Here is a 20,761-nt window from a genome sequence, read left to right as displayed (position 1 = left end):
CGCTGCAGAGTTTTCCACGAAGAAGCATCGAGTCGTTCTACAGAGGTGGAAAAAAGCGGAGGGACTCCTCCTGTGTACAACATAATGGAGCGAAAAGGGTCAAAAAGCGACTGCAGGCGGCGTTTACTGACTGGATTAACGCTGTGTGTTGTATTAGGTGAGTGCTGGAGACCCGCTCGGGTTAAAGTTAAATATTTAAATGTTAGATTTTGAGCTGATATTTAAGGTGGGACACCAGGTTAGCTAGCTAGCGTTGTTGTGTCTCATCTCAGGAACGGAGACACCTAAACACACTCCTAACCTCCGCTCGCAATCTGCCTAATTAATGTACCTTTGTTCTCCCTCACGGCGACTACACATCAGGTTTAACATTAACCGAATACAGTTATCTTTAGAATCTGAGCTGCACCGCCCTTATTCACACATCGATAGAACGAATCAGATAATATGTTAAGAAATAGTTAAATTCACTAAAATGTGAATAAGATTTGGTCAGAGTGGTGGCTACCGCCCTGTGTACTGTCGGTTTGTGGAAGGTGATGTGATGAAAATAACGCTGACTACAGAAGCTAGCGGGTTAGTTCACGGTAACATTCAGCTGGAATAAGTGCGGCTGGTTGTGTTGGATTTATGCCGATTTGAAGCGTGTTTTCCATTAAGACATTAACGTTATATGATAACATGGATGTCTAATAACTGAGGGGCTGCGTGTGAAAAAACAAAGCCTCATTAAAGTTGCACATCTTAAAATCACGGTGTCGTGAAGAGAGTGTCTTCGGTAACTACGTGTCGTCGGGTGGATCGTCTTTAACGAGCTAACAGCATCATGTATACACTGTTTACAGACAGTGACGTCATCAGACATCAGTATTATAGAACACTTGGAGTATTTTATTAACATATTATAAATTAAATCAGTGCCAACACAGCAGCTCTGTCGTTAGCCTGACTCTGACTAGCTTAGCATCCAAACCACAGAGAGCATCTGATTTCCTGGTTGGCTAACCTCCTGCTGACCCACTCAGGAGAGCAGCCTCCACATATTCATGTACGCTTCATAACACACGAGTTTGACTTGATAATATCATGTCAGTAAACACATGAAGTCTTGTAATTATTATGATCTCATTCATTATGTAATTATTATCCCAACAGAACCAAGCTGTCCGAGCAAATTAGCTCCATGCTGAAGAATCATCTGCTGTTACAAGATATAACTGGATTTATCCTGAAGGAGTTTTTGTAGCAGATATCACTCAAAATGAGAAGAACATAACAATAAGGCAGTAATGATTGAATGTGTTAAAGGAGTAAATGCTCATTTCAGTGCAAAATAGAATAAAAATAGAAATAAGTAAATGGCAATTTAAAAAAAATGTGTTGTTGAAGCTGTCCTTACAGCAGAGTGGACAAGAGAACAACAGAACTAAAGAAAAAAAGAAGAAGTATGTTAATAATTGAAGATGATTTGATGCAAAAATCAACTACTTGCTAATAGATTTCTTGTTTAACACTGGACAGCTTAATGCCACAGTCCATAAACACACATATCTCCTACAGAACTGTTCCGTTTGAATTACTGGACGTCCAGAAGTGAAACAGACAACACACACTTCCTTCTGTTTCATATTGTGAAATGATCTTCTGGTCTGCTGTCACAACTGTTTCTGTTGATGTAAATGTTCAGTCTGAATATCTGTCACAAAGTGCAGAACCCACAGAACTGAATCAGCTTCTGTTCCGCTCTGTTACTGCAGGAGCAGATGTTCCATGTGACAAATGTGTTTTTATAAGATGTTAATAGTTCTATAAATCTGTGTTGCTGTGTGACATAAAGGGGAGTTCTGTCCTCCTGTCTCACTTTGCTTGTTAGTTCCGCTGTGTGAAAAACGACTGCTGTCCGATGAACTGTGATACAAGTTGCCTCACCTTTCTCCATCTCAGCTCACTTTTCGGAGGGAAGTCAGTGTTGTACTATTTACGAGCAGTTCGAAAGTGCCTCTCAACATTCCCCTTCTTCGGAATAGCAATGGTATTTTGACAGATGAGACAAATGCAATTTTTTTTATATCCATTATTTTGTTGATATCAATTGAAGCCACCAACCAGGACACTTAGCTGGCTTGTGCTTTGCAGTAGCTAGCGCGTTTGCGCATGATGACGTGACGTGTGACCCGTAAAAGAAGAGATCTCAGACTGGCTGTTCTGTACGTCAATCAGGTGGCATAGACAAACTTTTTTGTAGAGTGGCCTCTGGTGGACGCCGACACTCATAACATGGTTGGAGGGTGTTTCCTCCGTGTTTATTTTATTTTTCAAGTTTTTATTTATCAGCCATTATAAATGCCGATGCCGATAGTTTAGAAAATGCCTAATATCGGCAGGCCGATAAATCAGTCGGGCTGTAATACATACAGTATGTGAATATATATGTGTTCATATAGAGTATATTCAGTGTGCAAAGATTATATTTGACAGTAATAGAACATATTTTAAAGCAGTATATATTTGGAGCGTCATTTAGCTCGGTAGAGCAGCATCCCGTGTACAGAGGCTGTGTCCTCACTGCAGTGGCCAGGGGATTGCGTCCCGGCCTGGGGCCCTTTGCCACGTGTCACTCCCCCTCTCTCTCACCCTGTTTCTCCGTCCCCAGCTGTACTTAGTCTAAAGGCCAACAAATATACTTAAAAAAAGTAGTATGTATTTTATCGATATATTGATTTAATAATAAACATCTCTCAACTCTTTGTTGTGATAAATGTATAAGAAATGTGAAAGTGTCACATTTAAGTGTGAGAAACTGTGATGTGATTTATTGACCAATCGATATAACGGACAATAATGAGCTGACTGATCGATGGTAAGAGGAAGTAGCTCAACCTTTGTAGCACTGAAACATCTGATGAGGTGCTGTGTTGATGACCACGCTCACTGTAGCTCTGCTGTTTCTCTCCTGATCGCTGTAACATCCTGTGTGTCTGACTGTCACAAACTCTGTTCAGTAGTTCACCCTCCACGCTGGCACACAGGGTGCTGCTGCATTCTGCTCTATTTAAACCAGCAGCACTAAATGCATTTACATCTTCTTACTCATGCCCAGTATTCAGACCTACATCAGCCATAGATATCCATGCTGACCCTGAGGTGATGATGCAGAATGGCACCACAGGAGTCCTCCGCTGCACCTTCAAGTCCAGTGAAGTGGTTAGCAGCTCCACCTCGGTCACCTGGAGCTTCCAGTCCAGTCAGCCCGACAACCAGTTCAGCAAAGCTCCATATGTGGTGAGTCCTCAGAGCTCATGTATATAACAATAATCTGCTGTGACTCTGCTCTGACTTTACTGTGACTTTACTGACTCTGCTGTGATTTTCATAATAATAATAATAATACAACTTTATTTCTATAGCACCTTTTGAAAACCAAAGTTAAAAAGTGCTTTGCAGAACATAATTGCATGCAGTACAAGAAAGACAAATTAAGCAATTAAGTTGGAATAAAATCTGATGCTAACAAATTACAATATCGGTGAAAAGAGCAGAGCTTCGCGTATCGAGGGTGTGTCAATTGGAAGGTCAGTTAACTACATGGATCCTTCACTCAACTAAATACAGAGAAATGTCCCACAAAGCAACGTTACATGACCAAACAAATTTAACGTAGTAACTGTAACTGTCTTTGGCAACTTCGATGAGGAAAAAAAAATACTGCAGAAATATACATGGAGAAGCATCTGTCCTCCTGTCTGCCCTCCTGTCTGTCCTACCGACTCTGCCCTCCTGACCGAGACTTAAGTGAAGTTTCTCTCAGAAAACAGCCTCCGTCCCCGCAAGTGAGGGAGTCAGATTGACAGGAGGGACACCGGGAAACACCTTGAAAACACACCAACGTCATCATCATGATGTCACCGTCAGCGCTGGCTTTCTGTGTGAATTCACAGCAGTTTGTCTTTAAGGCGGAGATGCTTCACTCTGTGTGAATCACTATCGGCAGAGAATTGGCGAACTGCAGCTCCAGCATTTATGCGTCTTCTCCTGTGTGAATGGGGCTACTGTTGACTACTGTCTCTTCTCTCTGTAGATCTTCTACTTCTCCAATGGGAAAGGTTTCCCCGGCCAGGATGAGTTCAAAGACAGAGTTCAGTTTATTGGAGACATCAACAAGAGAGACGTGTCCATCCAGCTCAGTCCGGCCCAGTTCAGTGACAACGGGACCTTCTTCTGCGATGTCAAGAACCCGCCGGACGTTACAGGAACACCGGCCAGAACCGAGCTCAGGGTCGTCCTCAGAGGTCAGTTGATGCGTCTTTATTATTATTATTACAGGTGATGATTAAATGTGTTGTAAAAAAAACAGCCTCAGGGGCGACCAGGTAGCTCATTAGTAGAGCGGCTGTCCCATTTCCAGAGGCCCAGGGCTGGAGTCCCACCTGTGCTGCGTTCACAAACCGTCAAGGCATGTTCATACCCTCATTGACTCTCTGTTCATGCTGTGTTCTGATTGGCTGACAGGTGAGCAGCCTGCTGTCTGTCTCACTGTTCTCAATCTGTCCTGTTTCACACAAACACATGGCTTCATTCTGTCAGTGTGTTTTATCATTTCATCCACTGTGATCACGTTAGTACCTGGACAGGTGGACAGGTGCTGCTGTAACTCTGGTTTCTGTCCAAACAGGATTGACTTTACAGCCTGTTTAATCCTGAGTGTAGTGGTCTGTACACCTGATCATCTCACCTGGGAACACCTGTTGGACAGGTGGACTGTAGTGTTGACTCCTGATGGGCCGTCCTTCAATAGGATGTAACATCAGCTGTTTATCCTGGTTACCACAGTGATGGAGGTGTTCTCACAGGCGGCTGTATAACCGGCCGTCTTCGTCAATTTCTTCTTCTTCTCCTCCTGTCTGAAAGCTTAATACTGAACCAGAGCTGAGCCTGTCCTGTACACAATGACCAGATCTAACTGTGTTGATCCTCACAGAGACTGCAGGGCAGCAGTCTGTCTCACCATCAGTAAACACATATTACAACAGATATACACAGTCCACAGTATACACAACAGTGCAGTGCATTTCCTGCTTTACAATAAAGCATCTGTGTTGTGGACCTGTAGGAAGCTCTTACTGTGAAAGGAGAGCAGCAGGAAGAGTTGAGAAGGTTTAAACGAGGCTTCGATGGTAAAAACTTGAAGTGAACTGTTTAGTGATCTAGCTGGTAACCACACGGAGAGGCGGAGATTGTGAATATGTGTTCAACCCTCTCTGCTCAACATCCTCCAGCTGTGAGCTGATTCAAACAAATATCAAACAAGTTAGTAAATATAATATTATTATTATTATTATTATTATTATTATTATTATTATTATTATTGAAGCTGCACGCAGCAATGAACAGGCCCTCGCAGTCCATGCACGTCGGGGCATGCTGCTATCAGGGCTTATTCATGCATAGACTTCTGCATTGAAAATAGCGCCACCTGCTGGTCATTTTTGGTGTGTGAGTTTCAGGGGCAATTCTGTTGCACCTCTATGAATTTCATTTCCATAAGTGTTATGGTGCGGGCACAGTGCCAAATATTAAATTAGACTGCCACCAGAGCGCCACCTAGTGGCGGATCGGAAAGTCCTTCGTCAGATATGATTATACCAAGTTTTGTGTTAATCCGAGCAACCACTGTCAAGACATAAAATACTTGAACATAGAGAGTGCCACCTTGTGGTCACCTAAAACTTTTTACAGGGCCTGAGGGCCTCATGGGGAAGTCGTAACCTGAGTTTCATTTCATTAGACCACAGCAATGTGGAGATATGCAACACTTCCTGTTTGGAATGATAAATGGAGGAAGTGGTTATTTAATAACTTGAGTATTGTTTGGTCTATTAAAATTATCTTAATGTCTTTTTGTCAGGAAGGTTCACAGATGCTGTGTGCCAGGTTTCGTGCAAATTAGTGAAATCGCCTGGGAGGAGTTCGAAAAAGTAGGTTTGCGACATTTCGTAAATTTGCTGAGAAAAACAGTTGGCGGAAATGGGTGTGGCCTATATCACAAGACTCGGCACAAGTGGATATAAGGTTTTTGAATGTGTGACAAAGTGTATGAGTTACTTTCTTTGATTATAGTGCCACTTAGTGGTGGAAATTGAGGACGAAAATTGATCATGAAATTTTTGGGCAGGTGTGATTTATATTCCAAGTTTGGCAAGTTTTGGGGCATGTTCAGGCAGTGAAAAATGTGATCATTTGGGGCAAAAAATCGTCACTACAAAAACAATAGAGACCCGTGAGAAGCCTAGTGATAATAATGTATTTATTTCATCAATGACTGTAAATGAAACGCTTAAAAATTAATAAATATTAAACAAACCACTGGACCAAGGCCTTCTAATACATTCTTCAATCTGTTTGTCTGTAGTGGCTTGGGCTAATCCAAAATAGTGAAAACAAGGGGGGTGGTCTGAAGACACATGCAGTGCGTTTACATGACACACAAGAAAACCGAATTACTGCGTTAGTCCGACTATGATCGGATTTTTAAGATGCATGTATACACCTTAGTCTGATTTAAATCGGATTGGATCGGATTTCTTATAGTTGGATTAAAGCACCCAGATTATTTGATTGATAGTCACATTTTTCCTGCATGTATACGTTCCATCAGGGCAGATCGGATTTTTGCGTTCTGCGCAGGCTTGAGATTTTTTTTCTCGGGGCCGTGAGCCAGAAGTAGAAGGATGGCGGCGGCGGCGGCGGCGGCGGCAGCGGCGTCTTTCCTCCGAATTAACTGCAAGCAAGAGTGCCATTGTGCATCTAGTTTGTGTAATTATCATGTATACCATACACCAAATGTACAAAGATGTAGCTCGTCTCGCTCGCCGTACGCCATCTTTCTCGAATGCTGAGGCAGCTGGTGATGTAAAGAGGTCAGCCGGAGGTGTTTCTGTTACCACTAGTTGAAATTACTATAGCGCCACCTATTGTACCGGGGTATGATATGCTTCGACCAATAATCCGATTTTCTCACCGACATGTATACTCGGACAACTGCAGTTGTCTGATTGAGCAGCAGAGTCGAACTATGGCTGTAATGTGACTAAGCTGTGCATGTAAACGCACTGACTGTTACCTGTGAAACAGCGGTGCTCTGAAAACACCCTCATTAGCACTTGGTACTTTCCTCTTGATGAAGTAAAATGCCACATGCAGGACACACAGCACTGGGATGGAGAGGACCTGCCGCATGTGTACGGACTGCCATAGCAGCATGTAATTAACACGCCAAAAATAGACCAATCGGAATTTTGGTCGAGCCAGAACGTATCGACCAGTCGACTCGGAGATTAGAGCCCTAGTTAAGTAAAATGATCATGTTGGCTCCACTCGCAGCATGTCGTGGACTGATGTTGGTGTCTCAGTGTGTTCAGGTGAAAGAAACATAAAACATCTCCAGCAGGTCTGATCTTGTTGTGAGACGCTCACAGGTACATGTGGCAGCTTGTTATCAGCTGACTGTCTCCACCCTGCAGGTGGGCGTTTGTTCATTGACACACACTCTCACACACACACACACACACACACACACACACACACACACACCCACACACACACACACACACACACACACACACAAACTTGTTGGACGGCCACCTGTCAGGAGAATCAGCTGAACGTGAACATCAGCTCAAAATTTTTCCTCTTCCAATTTTATTTAAATCTACTCGAGGAGCTTTCATTTATGTTTATTTTGACGCGTGTTGTCAGAAATGTTCATTATCATGACGACTCCATCAATATGTTTTCTTTATCAGCTGAAACTGAAATCAACAAAAATTTAATTTAAAGTAAAAATGAAACTAGAACAACCTGAGTTTACTCAACGACTCTTCTTTTTTGGTCTTCCTCTACATTTATATGATCAATTTAGTTACTGGTTACTTAGAGCATTCAGATTACTCAGTGTTTAGAGGCTGTTAATTGTGTCGTGCAACCAGTCAGATGTTGTTGTGGGTGGAGCTTTGTGTCAGGGCATGTAGCATCAGAGCAGAGCAGAAATCCCAGATTAATCAATGAGCACTGATAATCAATCAGGACAGATTCCAGAATCCAAAAGGGTCAACTGAATTTTTAAAAACTTTGTGTTTGTGTGTGTGTGTTTGTGTGTGTAGATTCTCTCCCCCAGAGTAACACAACAGTTATAGTTGGAGCCGTGTGTGGAGTTTTACTTCTGCTCGTCATCATTGCCGTCGCAGCCTGCATCACCATGAGGGTCCTTCACAACCGCCATGATTATGAAGGGTCAGTGACACACACACACACACACACTAATAACTCTAATTAGTGTTACTTGACCTCTCAACATTCAGTAGAGGAACATCGTAATTATTTTCCAAACAATAAATATTAATATATTAAGATGCTGAACAGCTCATTAACTCTCTCTAAGGTTCATTAATCAGCTCGTTAACAGCTCGTTAACTCTCTCTGCATGAAGCACGGCTCTCTCGGTGTGGAGATCAATATGTTTGACTTCATGCCGTTTTTAATGATCTGTGTGTGAGTGCGTGAGGTAACTTTATGACCATCTAATGATCCTGTTGGAATCAGATGGATTGATAAGTTTAAAGTATGATCAGTGTCTGAGCGATGTGTTTGGGGTTTGTGTTTCCACTGGTGTCAGTCACTGTCCTCCATCTGTGTGTGTGTGTTCATAACACCACTAACACTTCCTGTACAAATCATCGATCGTCTCTTTGTCGACCAGCATGTTGTCTCCTCACTCTTCATCGTCACTAACACGCAGGCTAACTTGTCTTCCTCATCTCTGCACTTCATCAAAGCTTTATTTTTTTATGAAGCATTTTTGTTAACTCAGATGTTTGCAGTTGTCATGACAACAGAGTTCAGAAAATGCACTAAGAGTTAATTGTTTTGTAAGTTTACTGGAGGTGCACTGATCACCTGTTCGTATCGTGTGGACTGAACAGATGAAGGGACAGATGAATGAATCAGTTGATGCTTCAGAGGCCAAAGTGACATCTTTAATCTACTGTTTTCAGACTCTGAAGGTAAACCTGAAGGGTTAGGGTTAGTTTTTAAATATAACTGAATCAGATACCATATTACATTAAAGATTGATTAATGTTGCTGACACATTGATTGATTGACAGACTGAAACAGATGCAGCCTGCTGTATCAGACAGAACGTACCTTTTCATGAGCCTTTTTGATAGAAATGCTGCAGGTCGTGGTTCAGAAATGGTAAGTGTGTAAACTCCATTAAAATATTGATGAGAGTGATGTTGTCATGAAGTGATCCTCTGGAGAGAAGACATCTCACTTTGATTTGTCAGAACCACAAAAACACTCTCAGTTCTGCAGCAGTGTGACAGAGTGATGCCACTTTGACCTCATAAACAATCTTTGTCAGATAATTGACGCCCCTGCAGAGAGCAGCAGTCAGCCATGTTTAACCCTAAAACTGACATCAACTCACCCAGACTTAACATGAGTGACACAACTGATGATCGCTGTTGCACCTGCTTCATTCTGACAGGATCACACAGTTCAGAGAAGTTTGTTGATTGAAATAGTTATTGAATTAGTCGTCTGATGTCAGTCCAGTCGGTGCACCTCTGGTCTGCTCCCAGTATCTGTCTGTGCCCCCAGTGTCTACTGGGAGCTGCTCTCTGTTAGTTTCATGCTCATCTCTCATGTTTTATTTCTTGTGCTCCATTCTGTCGTCTGTCTGTCTGTGTCTGTCTCCGCGTGACACGGTGGTAAACACTAACCCTACATTAGCTGTACGTCCCTGGAGAGTGTGAGCTCTCAGGCTCCGAAGCCTCGAAAGAAGGTGGAGTCCAGTCTGGAGGGCTCCAGGTCCACCAGTCCCTCTGGACCACTACAGGTAGGAGCTGCACCCGAGGACCTAAACAGAAACAGTCAGCTGACTGACAGCTGGGCTGGACAGAGTGAAATATTTAAACGTCCACTGACTCATTGACCATATTTAGTATTTAGATCAGTCATAGAAACCTTCAGCTTTAATATAAAGTTTATTTGTATTTGATTAAAAATCAACCAGACCAACAAACTGAAACTTTAAGATCATTGAAGAATATGAAAATAGTATCAGCTGATTAAAAGAAGAAAAGTTGAAGTTCAACATTTAGTAAAAATCTGTTTCTGTTCTTTCTTGCAGAGAGTCAGATGATTCCACTCTCAATGATACATAATAATAATGTCTGTCTGTTAGACATGAAGCTATTACAGACAGCTGGTTAGCTTAGCTTTGCATAAAAACTTGCAACTGTTTTAAACAGCTAGCCTAGCTCTTTATGGTTCAGTCGTACAGAGGAAGAATGTCAGTTTGATGGTTAACAGGAGATAAACAAGCTCAGACTGCATGTTAAAGGTCTGCAAAGTGTTCAGGACAAAGAGACACACCTGGTCCAGCCTTTCTGTCACTTCTGTGACTAATGTGTGTCACTACGTAACAGGCATTATATAAATTTATATTTGTATATATCTGTTATAAAATATATTCTCTCCAGTCAGTCAGCAGATGTACAGTTCTACAGCTTTAGCTGCGTTGTTTCACACTACTTTGCTCAGCATGACCCGCCATCCTCTGCCTCTGATTGGCAACATCCTGCCGTTAAGTAATGCACATGTGCAGATTGTCTCAGTCTTCAGCTCAAGACATAGTGTGACACACACACACACACATATGCACATGCACACACACACACACACACACACACACACACACACACACACAGATATCAGAGCTGCCAAGTGAAGTTCTAGCAGTTGGGACTCCAGTATCTTGCTGCAACATGCAGCTGGGGGGGGGATTTGAACCATTAGACGGGTTTAGAGCTTAGATCGGGCCCAAAAGATAAGCCCGACCCGACCCGAGCCCGTGCACATTGTGTCTGAGCCTGACACATTAACAGTAATCATGAGCCCGAGCCAGATTTAAACCCGACATTTTATTAATATGTGGGCTATCATAACTGACGATATTTTTGCTTACTTCTTGCGTCTCGGGAAGTGGTGTCACGTATGCTACAAGTCACGTTTTCAGTGTGAGGACGCTCACGTGTAAGACCACACAGCGACACAAACAAAAACAACAATGGAGGGAGGAGAGAGCTGTGTGTTTTCTAGCTGGTCATTACTTTGAGTGATTGGAAAAAAAAAAAAATACACACAGACACACAAGTGCTTGATCAAGGGCCCGGCCCGGCCCGACCTGGCCCGAGGATAGTGGTGGGAAATATCGGGCAGAGAATCTAAACTCTAGACGGGTGTGCTGTCACTCTGCTACAGATGTAAATAAACCTTTGTGTGTAAATAAAGGTGGGCTAAAATACAAACCCCAATTCCAATGAAGTTGGGACGTTACATAAATAAATAAACGTAAATAAAAACAGAACACAAGGATTTACAAAACCTTTTCAACTTATAATCAATTGAATACCCTAACCCTTTAATGTTCAAACTGATAAACTTTATTGTTTTTGTGCAGATATTCATTCATTTTGAATTGGATGCCTGCAATACGTTCCAAAGGAGCTGGGACAGCAGCAACAAAAGTTTAGGAATGTTCAGAAAACACCTGTTTGGAACATTCCAGAGGTGAACAGGTAAATGCCATGATTTTGTATAAAAAGAGCATCCCTGAAAGGCTCAGTTGTTCACAAGCAATGACAGGGCGAGGTTCACCACTTTGTGATAGTCTCACAGTGTAAGAACTTGTTGCAAGAAATTAAGGGACTTCCTCATCTACAGTCCATAATATCATCACAAGATTCAGAGAATCTGGAGAAATCTCTACATGTAAGCAACATCGAATGCCTGTGACCTTCGACCCCTCAGGTGGCACGGCGTTAAAAACCGACATCATTCTGTGAAGGATATCACCACGTGGACTCAGGAACACGTCGGAAAACCACTGTCAGTTAACACAGTTTGTCGCTAAATCTAGAAGTGCAAGTTAAAACTCTACCATGCAAAGTGAAGCCTCTGTGGGCTCGAGCTCATCTGAGATGGACTGACAAACAGTGGAAAAGTGTCCTGTGGTCTGACGAGTCCACATTTCAAATTGTTTTTGGAAATCGTGGATGTTGTTTCCTCCGGGCCAAAGAGGAAAAGGACCATCCAGACTGTTGTCAGTGCAACGTTCAAACACCAGCATCTATGATGGTACGGGGGTGTGTTAGTGCCCGAGGCATCATGGGTAACTTGCACATCAGTGAAGGCACCAAACATGCTGAAAGGTACATACAGGTTTTGGAACAACATATGCTGCCATCCAAGCAACGACTTCTTCAGGGATGTCCCTGCTTATTTCAGCAAGACAATGCCGAGACACATTCTGCACGTGTTTCAACAGCGTGTCTTCGTAGTAAAAGAGTTCTGGTACCAGACCGGCCTGCCTGCAGTCCAGACCTGTCCCCCTTTGGAAATGTGTGGTGCATTATGAAGCACAAAATACGACAGTGGGGAGCAAGAATACTGAGTGTTGTTAAAGGAAAGGTGATGTAACACAGCGCTACATGCTGCTATCCTAGCTGTTTTGGAACGTGTTGCAGACATCAAATTCAAAATGAGTAAATATTTGCAAAAAAACAGTGAAGTTTAATAGTTTGTACATTAAATATCTTATCTTTGCAGTGTATTCAGTTGAATATAAGTTGAAAAGGATTTGCAAATCATTGTATTCTGTTTTTATTACATTTTACACAACGTCCCAACATTCCAACCATTGGAATTGGGGTTTGTGTATATATAAGGAATCTGTTCACTAGTGAAACACAGGGAAACTGCAGATCTGTGGATCAACTAATCCACTAATCCAGTCAAACTCATTTAAAACATGAAGAAGTTCCACTGAATGATTTAAAGTTTCCCACACAGCTCCTCAGATGTGATGTTTACCTGTGTGCGTGTGTGTTGTGCTGCAGGGCCCGGTGATATACGCACAGCTGGACCACTCAGGCAGTAAGAACTCGTTCCATAAGATGGAGCCGGTGGTGTACGCTGACATCCGTAAGAACTGAAGAGGACCAAGCATTAATCAATAATCAATAATCACAGTAAAGTATGATGAGATTCGACCAGCTGCTCTGGGACAGAATGGGGGGGGCCCGGGGGCCTAAAGAAGCATGATGCTGTTACATGATGATGTCATGATGTCTCCATGTGCTTTCATGTAAACACACTACATCAGATCAGCCTTTACATTGTTCTCAACACAGGGACCACCGCACAGCGCCTTCATCATATTACAGTCTATATCATATACATTCATTACAGTCACATCATTTAGAATCATATGGATTGATTGTTGTATCTACACAGGAGCTTCAGCAGTCTGACGCACCAGCTGACACCATCACACCAGCTTGTAATTATTCACCTTTACATTTGACGAAGCGCTGCAGTGAACTGGTTTTAAGATCAAGATGGCTGCACAGCGAGCAGGAGGGCAGAAACATCTGACAGCAAGTTCTATTCTCATGTCCTACTTGATTCAAGATCAGGGTGATGTCAGCTGTCCTGTGTCCATGTGGACAGACGCTGGTTGGTTCATCCTGTATGTTCTGATCACTCACCTCTTTAAGATTCAACGCTCAGCTGCTCAAACTCGATGCAAACACACAAAACTTTCTTCTCTCTTTTAAAGCAGCACGCTGCATCAGAAACAGGGTCTGTTAGAGATGGACGTCCTTTCTCACTCTGACCGACCACACAGAACCTGTCCTGCATGTTCTAAATGTTCCTCCGCCCGACACACCAGATTCACACGAGGGTTGTTATCAGGCTTCAGCAGGCCTCCACAACAAACTTATCATTTCAGTCAGGTGTGACGGCTGAGGAACATCTAGAACATGGAGGATGGGGTCAGACTGAACAGAGCAGAGCAGTTCAGGATGAGCGGAGAGCTCAGAGGGATTCAAGCTAAAGTCTGTTAGAGAGAATCACACACGATGTAAAACAAAGTTCTGTCAGGTTCTGAAAAGTTGTTGCTCTCCAGCTGTTCAGTGTCTGTCCACAGTCACACCTGAAGTTCACTCTGTATCGTGTTTCTGTTCGTAACTCCATGTGAAGCACAGCTGCTGCGTCAGGCTGCTGAAGGCTCGTCCATCCTGCAGTGATCATGTTGTTCTATAGGATGTATAACATGTATATCTACAGTAATGCTGCATGATGACGTGACACACAGCTGGTACTGCTCAGACACAAGATTTGTTGTTACTGTGAAGGCTTTAGTTTCCTGGCATGTTGTTGTGGTGCCGCCCGTCTGATCTCCCCTCAGTCACACGTGTTCTGTAATGCTCTTTATAATAACTCTGGGTGCTCTGAGTGTCTGCTTATTGTTGAAAAAAGTGAACACATGCAGCCCGGGTGCCTTTCGTGTTCCTGCCTGTTTGTGGAATAAATCAAGTCATTTTATTTTAATATGCATGTTGAGCTGGGATGAAACAAACTGGGAGCTTCAGATGCTAAAACACTGTTTGCATGCAGTTAACTAACATAACCATCATTATACTGATAAATATCATCATTTGTTTTTGTAAAGCTTTTTATTTTCGCACTAATGGGCCAAATATGTTGAATAAGTTTTTTGAGATGCTTTGAAGCTTTAATGCATTCCAAAAGATTTTCTGTTCAAAGCCAAACTTCTCTTCTGACCTATAAGAATGATTTCTGTCTAAATGCCGTCAGCTTCAGCTTGTGAATGCAGTAATGTTGACCAGTATTTGTATATATTTCCTGCTCTGTAAGATATTTAGTGCTGTGTACTGTAAGTCATTCCAGTGTGGTGGTTGGGCTGTGGATGTTTCAGGAGGAGGAGAGTTGAGTTCCTCTCTTCAGCCACTCGGATGTCACAGTGTCTGCTCCGTCTGTCAGCACCAGAAACATCCAGTTCAGCTTCATTTAGTCACAGAAACACACAGAATTAATGTGATGCTAGTATTTAGCATGTTAGCATGCTACATTAGCAGTTATCTCAAACTGTAGGTTAGGGTTAGGGGTCAGTGTATATTTGTGCAATCCACAGATGTTTCAACTTTCTTTAGTTTTCAGTGTCATGCTGAGTTGCCTCTGTTCTGGCTTCTGTCTCCACCAACACGGCTGCAAAGCATCCCGACAACTCATTACAAATGTCCAGTGGCTTCATGTTCCAGATGTCCAAACACATCCCTGAACAGTGGTCTCTGGCTGTAACTCCACCACCATCTCCTCCACCTGCTGACATGACAGTCGGCTCATGAACATGTAATGGGAACATAATATGAGAACATGATATGACACTTTCAAATGTAAAGTATCCGTGGTTTGCAGAAACGTAAAGTGAGAGCATTTGTTCTGGAGTCCGATCCGAGAACTCGTGGTTTGATTTAGAGGAAGTAGAAGCGCCGATCAGATCGATCCTCAGGAGAGTCAAACCAAATATCAAATCAGCTCATTCGTTTAGTTCCAGTGAGCTGTAAGATGAGCGGATCCTCTGAGCTGCAACTGAACGCTTCTCTTCATGGTGACTGGAGAGAATCTTAATTTGGTGTTTTTTTGACTGGAGTCTGGCAGAGCCAGCAGACACTGTCGCCTTCCACGAGTGTTTATGTTGGTCCATGTTGTTGTTAGTGAGCAGAGGACAGAAGCTGTACGACCTGCTGCTCTCTGTGAGACTCGTCGGTGTTTATTGTAGATGTAAACTCTAAGTTATGATGACAGATGTGAGCAGCTGGTCCACTTCTCTCTCCTGACCAGTCTGTACGTGTTGTTGATGGTATAAATAGTTGTGTGTTATTTTGTTCTGTTGTGAATCTGCACTAAGTCTTTCCTGTCAAAGACAACAGACTGCCTGTGACTTCTCTTCTTATTTCAGTTCATCTCTGAATGTTTGGCCTGTTTAAACTGGAATGTTGTACATTTAGTGCCTTTTACATTTCATCAGCTAACTTGAACGTCTGCTCCAAATAGAAAAGATAAGATTCATTTATTTTCCTTTTATTCTATGTATTTTTTATACACATAATATCGCCTCTGTATCCACTGTCTAAATTTTATATAAAACTTATTCCTGGCCAAGCACATGTCTGTTTGTCCTCATTATTATTATCATAACTTTATATTACTAAGTTTTAACCATTGTTAGAAACTGGGAAGAGAAAGAAACACAGACTGCTGAAGCCTGAACACACACACACACACACACACAAAAATACTATTTATACATTTGTTTAGTTTCATATAATTTAAGCCAAGCTGAGATATTGAATAATAACCATATTGAACACATTTGTCCAGAGATGGAAGAAGAACTCAGATCTACTACTGAAATAAAAGTAATTATACCACACAGTAGAAATACTCTGTTACAAGTAAAAGTCCTGCATTTGAATTGTTACTTGAGAAGTACAAAGATGTACCAGCAAATGACAGTAATCACCACGGAAACGGTTAGATTTCGGAGCTTTAAGGTCCTGACAGATGTTTTATTTGTTTATATTTATTGTGCAGAAGATGAAGAGCTCAGATGTGTGAGGCCTTTAACATATAACTATCATATTTAATGAATCAGATCAAAGTAACTGTAGCAGTTACATGAATGTAGTGAAGTAAAAGTACAACATTCCCCTCAGACACAGAAGTTTCACGTCATCAGTACCTGAAGGATGTGGGTCGGTCCAGCAGCAGCTGTGGTGACACAAAGTGACCTGCAGGAGGCAGCACAGATCCACCTGGACAGCACAGGCCTCACTGATGATTACATCATCACTGAGCTAAGATATTAAAATGACGAACGTGAAATAACTTCCCTGTGATGTCACAATGACATCATCGTGTCCCTCGAGGTGCATCAAAGCAGCCTCAGTGTCTCTGAGCTGAGTGGAAACAGACAGACAGACAGATAGATAGCAGGACATGTGAGCGGACCGTGTTTTAATCCAAAGGCCAGAGCGATGGTTCCGTTTCGCGATGGTTCTGTTCCGATACCGCTCTCCACGAGTCTAGGGCATGTGCAAGTCCACACAGACTCACGTGCGCCTTCAAGGGTTAGCCTACATCAGAGGTCATTCGTTGAGAGATGGAGTTTGTAAAATATTTTGAAAAGCAAGCAGACAGGTCATATAGGTGCGACGTCAGGAATTGCTCCCTCTTTAACATTTGAGCGAGTGTGGAGCGATTTCACCGGAGCTGAATGAAGATTCAGGTGAGCAGAGAGCGTCTGTGAGCGGAGCTGTCTGGTGTAACTTCCCACGTATAAGCTCGCATGCTCTGGTAGTACCAGGAGCAGCTACGAGCACCATCTTGAGGATAGAAGTGTGGGAATCCTCCCAGGAAACATCTGGAATATCACAGTAAAATCCCTGTGATGTCATCGTGATGTCACTGTGATGTCATCATGTCCCTCCAAGTGCGTTTAAGCCATCTCAGTGTCTCTGAGCTGAAGAGAAACTGAAAGCGTGAAGCAGGTAAATCCCTGGAAATAAAGGGACAACCCCACTGAGGTGTGCGTGTAACATGATGCTGTGTGTATGTGTGTGTGTGTGCGCGCGCGCGCGTGCACCAACACATGACACCACTGATCAACATAATGGAGATGAGGGGAGCTGAATGTGAAAGCAGTCATGTAGTGAAGCAGACGCTCTGCAGGTGAGACAGCAGGTGAGATCACTTCTTCTTCTTCTTCTCTTTATATTACAGTCGTGTGTATGTGTTTGACGTGCTGGAGGACTCTCAGGTACTTTTTCTTCACCTCAGGAGTTGATTTTGTTGTTCTGTCGAATTATTCGACAGCTGCTCACTTCTCTCACCATCAGCCGACGACGTGATGTTTGTCTCAGTAGAAGGTCTATTGATTTGCTGTTTCTGGAGCTTTCAGCTACATCACACTGTTTTCATCATCAGGAGAAGTTTGTCATGGAGACAGATCCCTCTGTCTAGATTTTATATCTGCTCTGTCGCCGATCACAGACAGAACACTTTCCTCATCATCTTTTTCAACTTCTCTGTGGGATTGTTTTCATCAAAATGATCTCATGATTGCAATATCTGCATAGAGCACTCACAGGAGGTAATTCTTCTGCTTACTTAGTTCTTTTACCGTCCATTTACCGTCTTAGTTCTTTTACCATACCATCAACCTAAAAAATGCATTTTTACAGATTTTCCGAGAAAATCTAAATATGATAAACATTTCGATCAAACCTGTGAAACAGCTGAAAATCTGACGTGCTTCATCAGCAAAGACGAAACAAATGAGAAATGACAACATTTGTTAGGAAGATTTATCAAACTTAATGAAAAGTGATTGTTAGTTGATTAGTTTAGTTTATTAAAAATACAAAAAAGAAATAAAATGTCCATTTATGTGTCCATAATGTCCAACTGATGACATCATCAGGAAACAGAACATTTTACTTTAATCATTTAAAAAAACTAAAAGTCAACAATAGTCTCTAGATGACATCCCGCCAAAATAAAAGCTGATGTTTTTCAGATGAACATCAGTGTGAGGCCCGGTGCCTTGCTCAACAGCCAGAGGAGAAAGTTTGACTCATTCAGCCTCAGACGGTCATACAGTCACTTCCGTGTGTGTGTCTGTGTGTGCATGTGTGTATGTGCGTGTGTGTGTAGTTTGTTTACAGCGTGGAGGACCAGAGAGAATCACATGGTCAATCACACTCACTCCCACAGACCTGAAGGGGATGTGTGATGTTTCAACACTCCCACACATGCTCTGATAACTGATATTTATCTGCTGACGATCAACCATCAATAATCAGTACATGCTGCTGTTTGGAGCATGGACACAATCTGACTTTGTTTCCATGATAAACACATTAAACTCTGAGTTCACCCTGAACTCTGTGGTCAAGCATTAAAATAGCCTGAATTCCAAATGAATTTCGGTGCGTGAGAACATGAGAGTGTGTGGAGAGAAGGTCCATGTTGAGGAGTAATGGAGGGTCTTTGTCTCCACCTCTGGACTTCCCCACGCCCTTATAAGGCATTTCCCAGCGCGCGGTGGGAGGGGTCAGCAGGATGTTCTCACAGGATGTGATGGCTGGACTCAGATGTGGAGGGAACGTCAGCTGAGAGCAGAGCAGGACTGTTTGTTCAGTTACTGCATGGATATCTGAGAGAGAGTGTGTGTGAGACAGAGTGTGTGTTAGATAGTGTGTGTGTGAGAGACAGAGTGTGTGTGTGTTAGATTGTGTGTTTGTGTGTGTGTGTGTGTGTGTGTGTCCGCATGTGTGTGTGTGAGAGAGAGAGAGAGTGTGTGTGTGTGTGAAGTCAACATGGTGAGGAGGAACGACCAACAGTAATCATCAGATCACACTCAGGTAAACAGCATGTTGGATTACTGGACTCTGTGTGTGTGTGTGTGTGTGTGTGTGTGTGTGTGTGTGTGTGTGTGTGTGTGTGTGTGTGTGTGTGTGTGTGTGACCCTAACCCATTTTACTGACATTAATGACTTATTTCATTTGTAATCTGCTAAAATAAAAAAGTAGAATGAACTGCAGCATCTAGTCTGTCTGCCACCAGCGGCAGCTTACACAGATTTACCTTCAGCGTGTGTACTGGAGTACTCGTATGAAGTACTCAATATGGTTCTGTTATTGAAGTTAAAGTAACATTACTGCAGTGTATTATTGCTCTGATACAGGTCCTCCATCTGAAGTGCAGCTGGTGTAAAACTACAAAGATGCCTGCAGTAAATACTCAAGTACTTAGCATGTAAAGAGTTACATGATGGAGTTTTAAGTTTATTATTGTTTATGTCAGAGTTACTGTCGTGTTCAACAAGATAAAATAAGTAAAATATGATACTTTACTGCAGTAAACATATCAGTTCAATAAATCCAGAAGTATAAAGAAGAGTTATTTGTCAATATTCATTGCATTTATTTGCTATTTTCCAAATATTTCAAACATTTGAAGACTCATCTGTGACCAGTTATTTTTGAGTTGATGAACTTATTTGAAGATTTTTTTAATATTCTGCACAAACACAATATTTACTTTAAATTTTCTACTGTTTATTTCCTGTATTCTAAGTTTGTACTTTTTACAGTGTAAAACAATGTAAAAATATTTCTATTCAAAGTCAAGTTTTCTCTTACAGTTTGCAGAGAAGGTTTTTCATTAAGACCAAACCTGAGTATTTTACAGTTATAGTACTTTTACTTCAGTAAAGGATCTCAATACTTTTTTCACTACCAATATCTGCCAGTAAAAGTAAAAGTACTCAGTCAATCTGTAGTAAAAGTAAACATGTTATTACTTTGTTTATTATTATTATTATTATTATTATTATTATTATTATTATTATTATTATTATTATTATCATTATTATTATCATTATTATTATTATTATTATTATTATTATTATTATTATTATTATTATTATTTTTGTTGTTGTTGTTGTTGTTATTATCCTTGTGTTAGCAGGTGAGTGTGTGACGCTGCACTGTGACAGCAGACTCTCAGTTACAGCAGCTGCAGTGTGTGAGATGCAGCCACGCTCGGTGCCTCCATATCATCCACTGATTTTTTACATATTCCTTATGTTATAAATGACGTGGATGCGTTGCTTGTCAATTTCACAGTGTTCAGCATCTCTTCGACTGTCTGTTTTTCATGCTCTGCTGTATGAGACCCACCAAACTAGTGCACATACCGGAACGCTGTAACTCGACAGTGAAGTCAGTGTGATGTAATGCAGAGATGGCAGGGCATACCGGGG

The 20,761-nt window shown here is 42.0% G+C and overlaps 2 protein-coding genes across 2 annotated transcripts in view; both read left to right on the top strand.

Moving 5' to 3' along the window:
• The first annotated feature begins 2 nt into the window (after positions 1-2).
• mpzl1l (myelin protein zero-like 1 like) lies at positions 3-16,100 on the top strand. The gene is made up of 6 exons (XM_037118603.1): positions 3-157; positions 3,101-3,282; positions 4,079-4,289; positions 8,160-8,289; positions 9,793-9,898; positions 12,963-16,100. The coding sequence occupies exons 1-6, from the start codon at positions 85-87 to the stop codon at positions 13,056-13,058; spliced, it is 798 nt and encodes a 265-aa protein (XP_036974498.1). The 5' UTR covers positions 3-84; the 3' UTR covers positions 13,059-16,100.
• Positions 16,101-18,951: 2,851 nt separating this feature from the next.
• lrrc32 (leucine rich repeat containing 32) overlaps positions 18,952-20,761 on the top strand; it is a 6,053-nt gene continuing 4,243 nt past the window's right edge. The window contains 1 exon segment of the mRNA XM_037120558.1: positions 18,952-19,358. The gene's annotated coding sequence lies outside the window, so the exon portion shown is untranslated.

The sequence above is a fragment of the Acanthopagrus latus genome, chromosome 13 (genome assembly GCF_904848185.1).
Source record: "Acanthopagrus latus isolate v.2019 chromosome 13, fAcaLat1.1, whole genome shotgun sequence".
NCBI classification, from domain to species: domain Eukaryota; kingdom Metazoa; phylum Chordata; class Actinopteri; order Spariformes; family Sparidae; genus Acanthopagrus; species Acanthopagrus latus.
The sequence above is the reverse complement of the archived record's forward strand: the minus strand, read 5'-3'. Positions and strand labels throughout refer to the sequence as shown.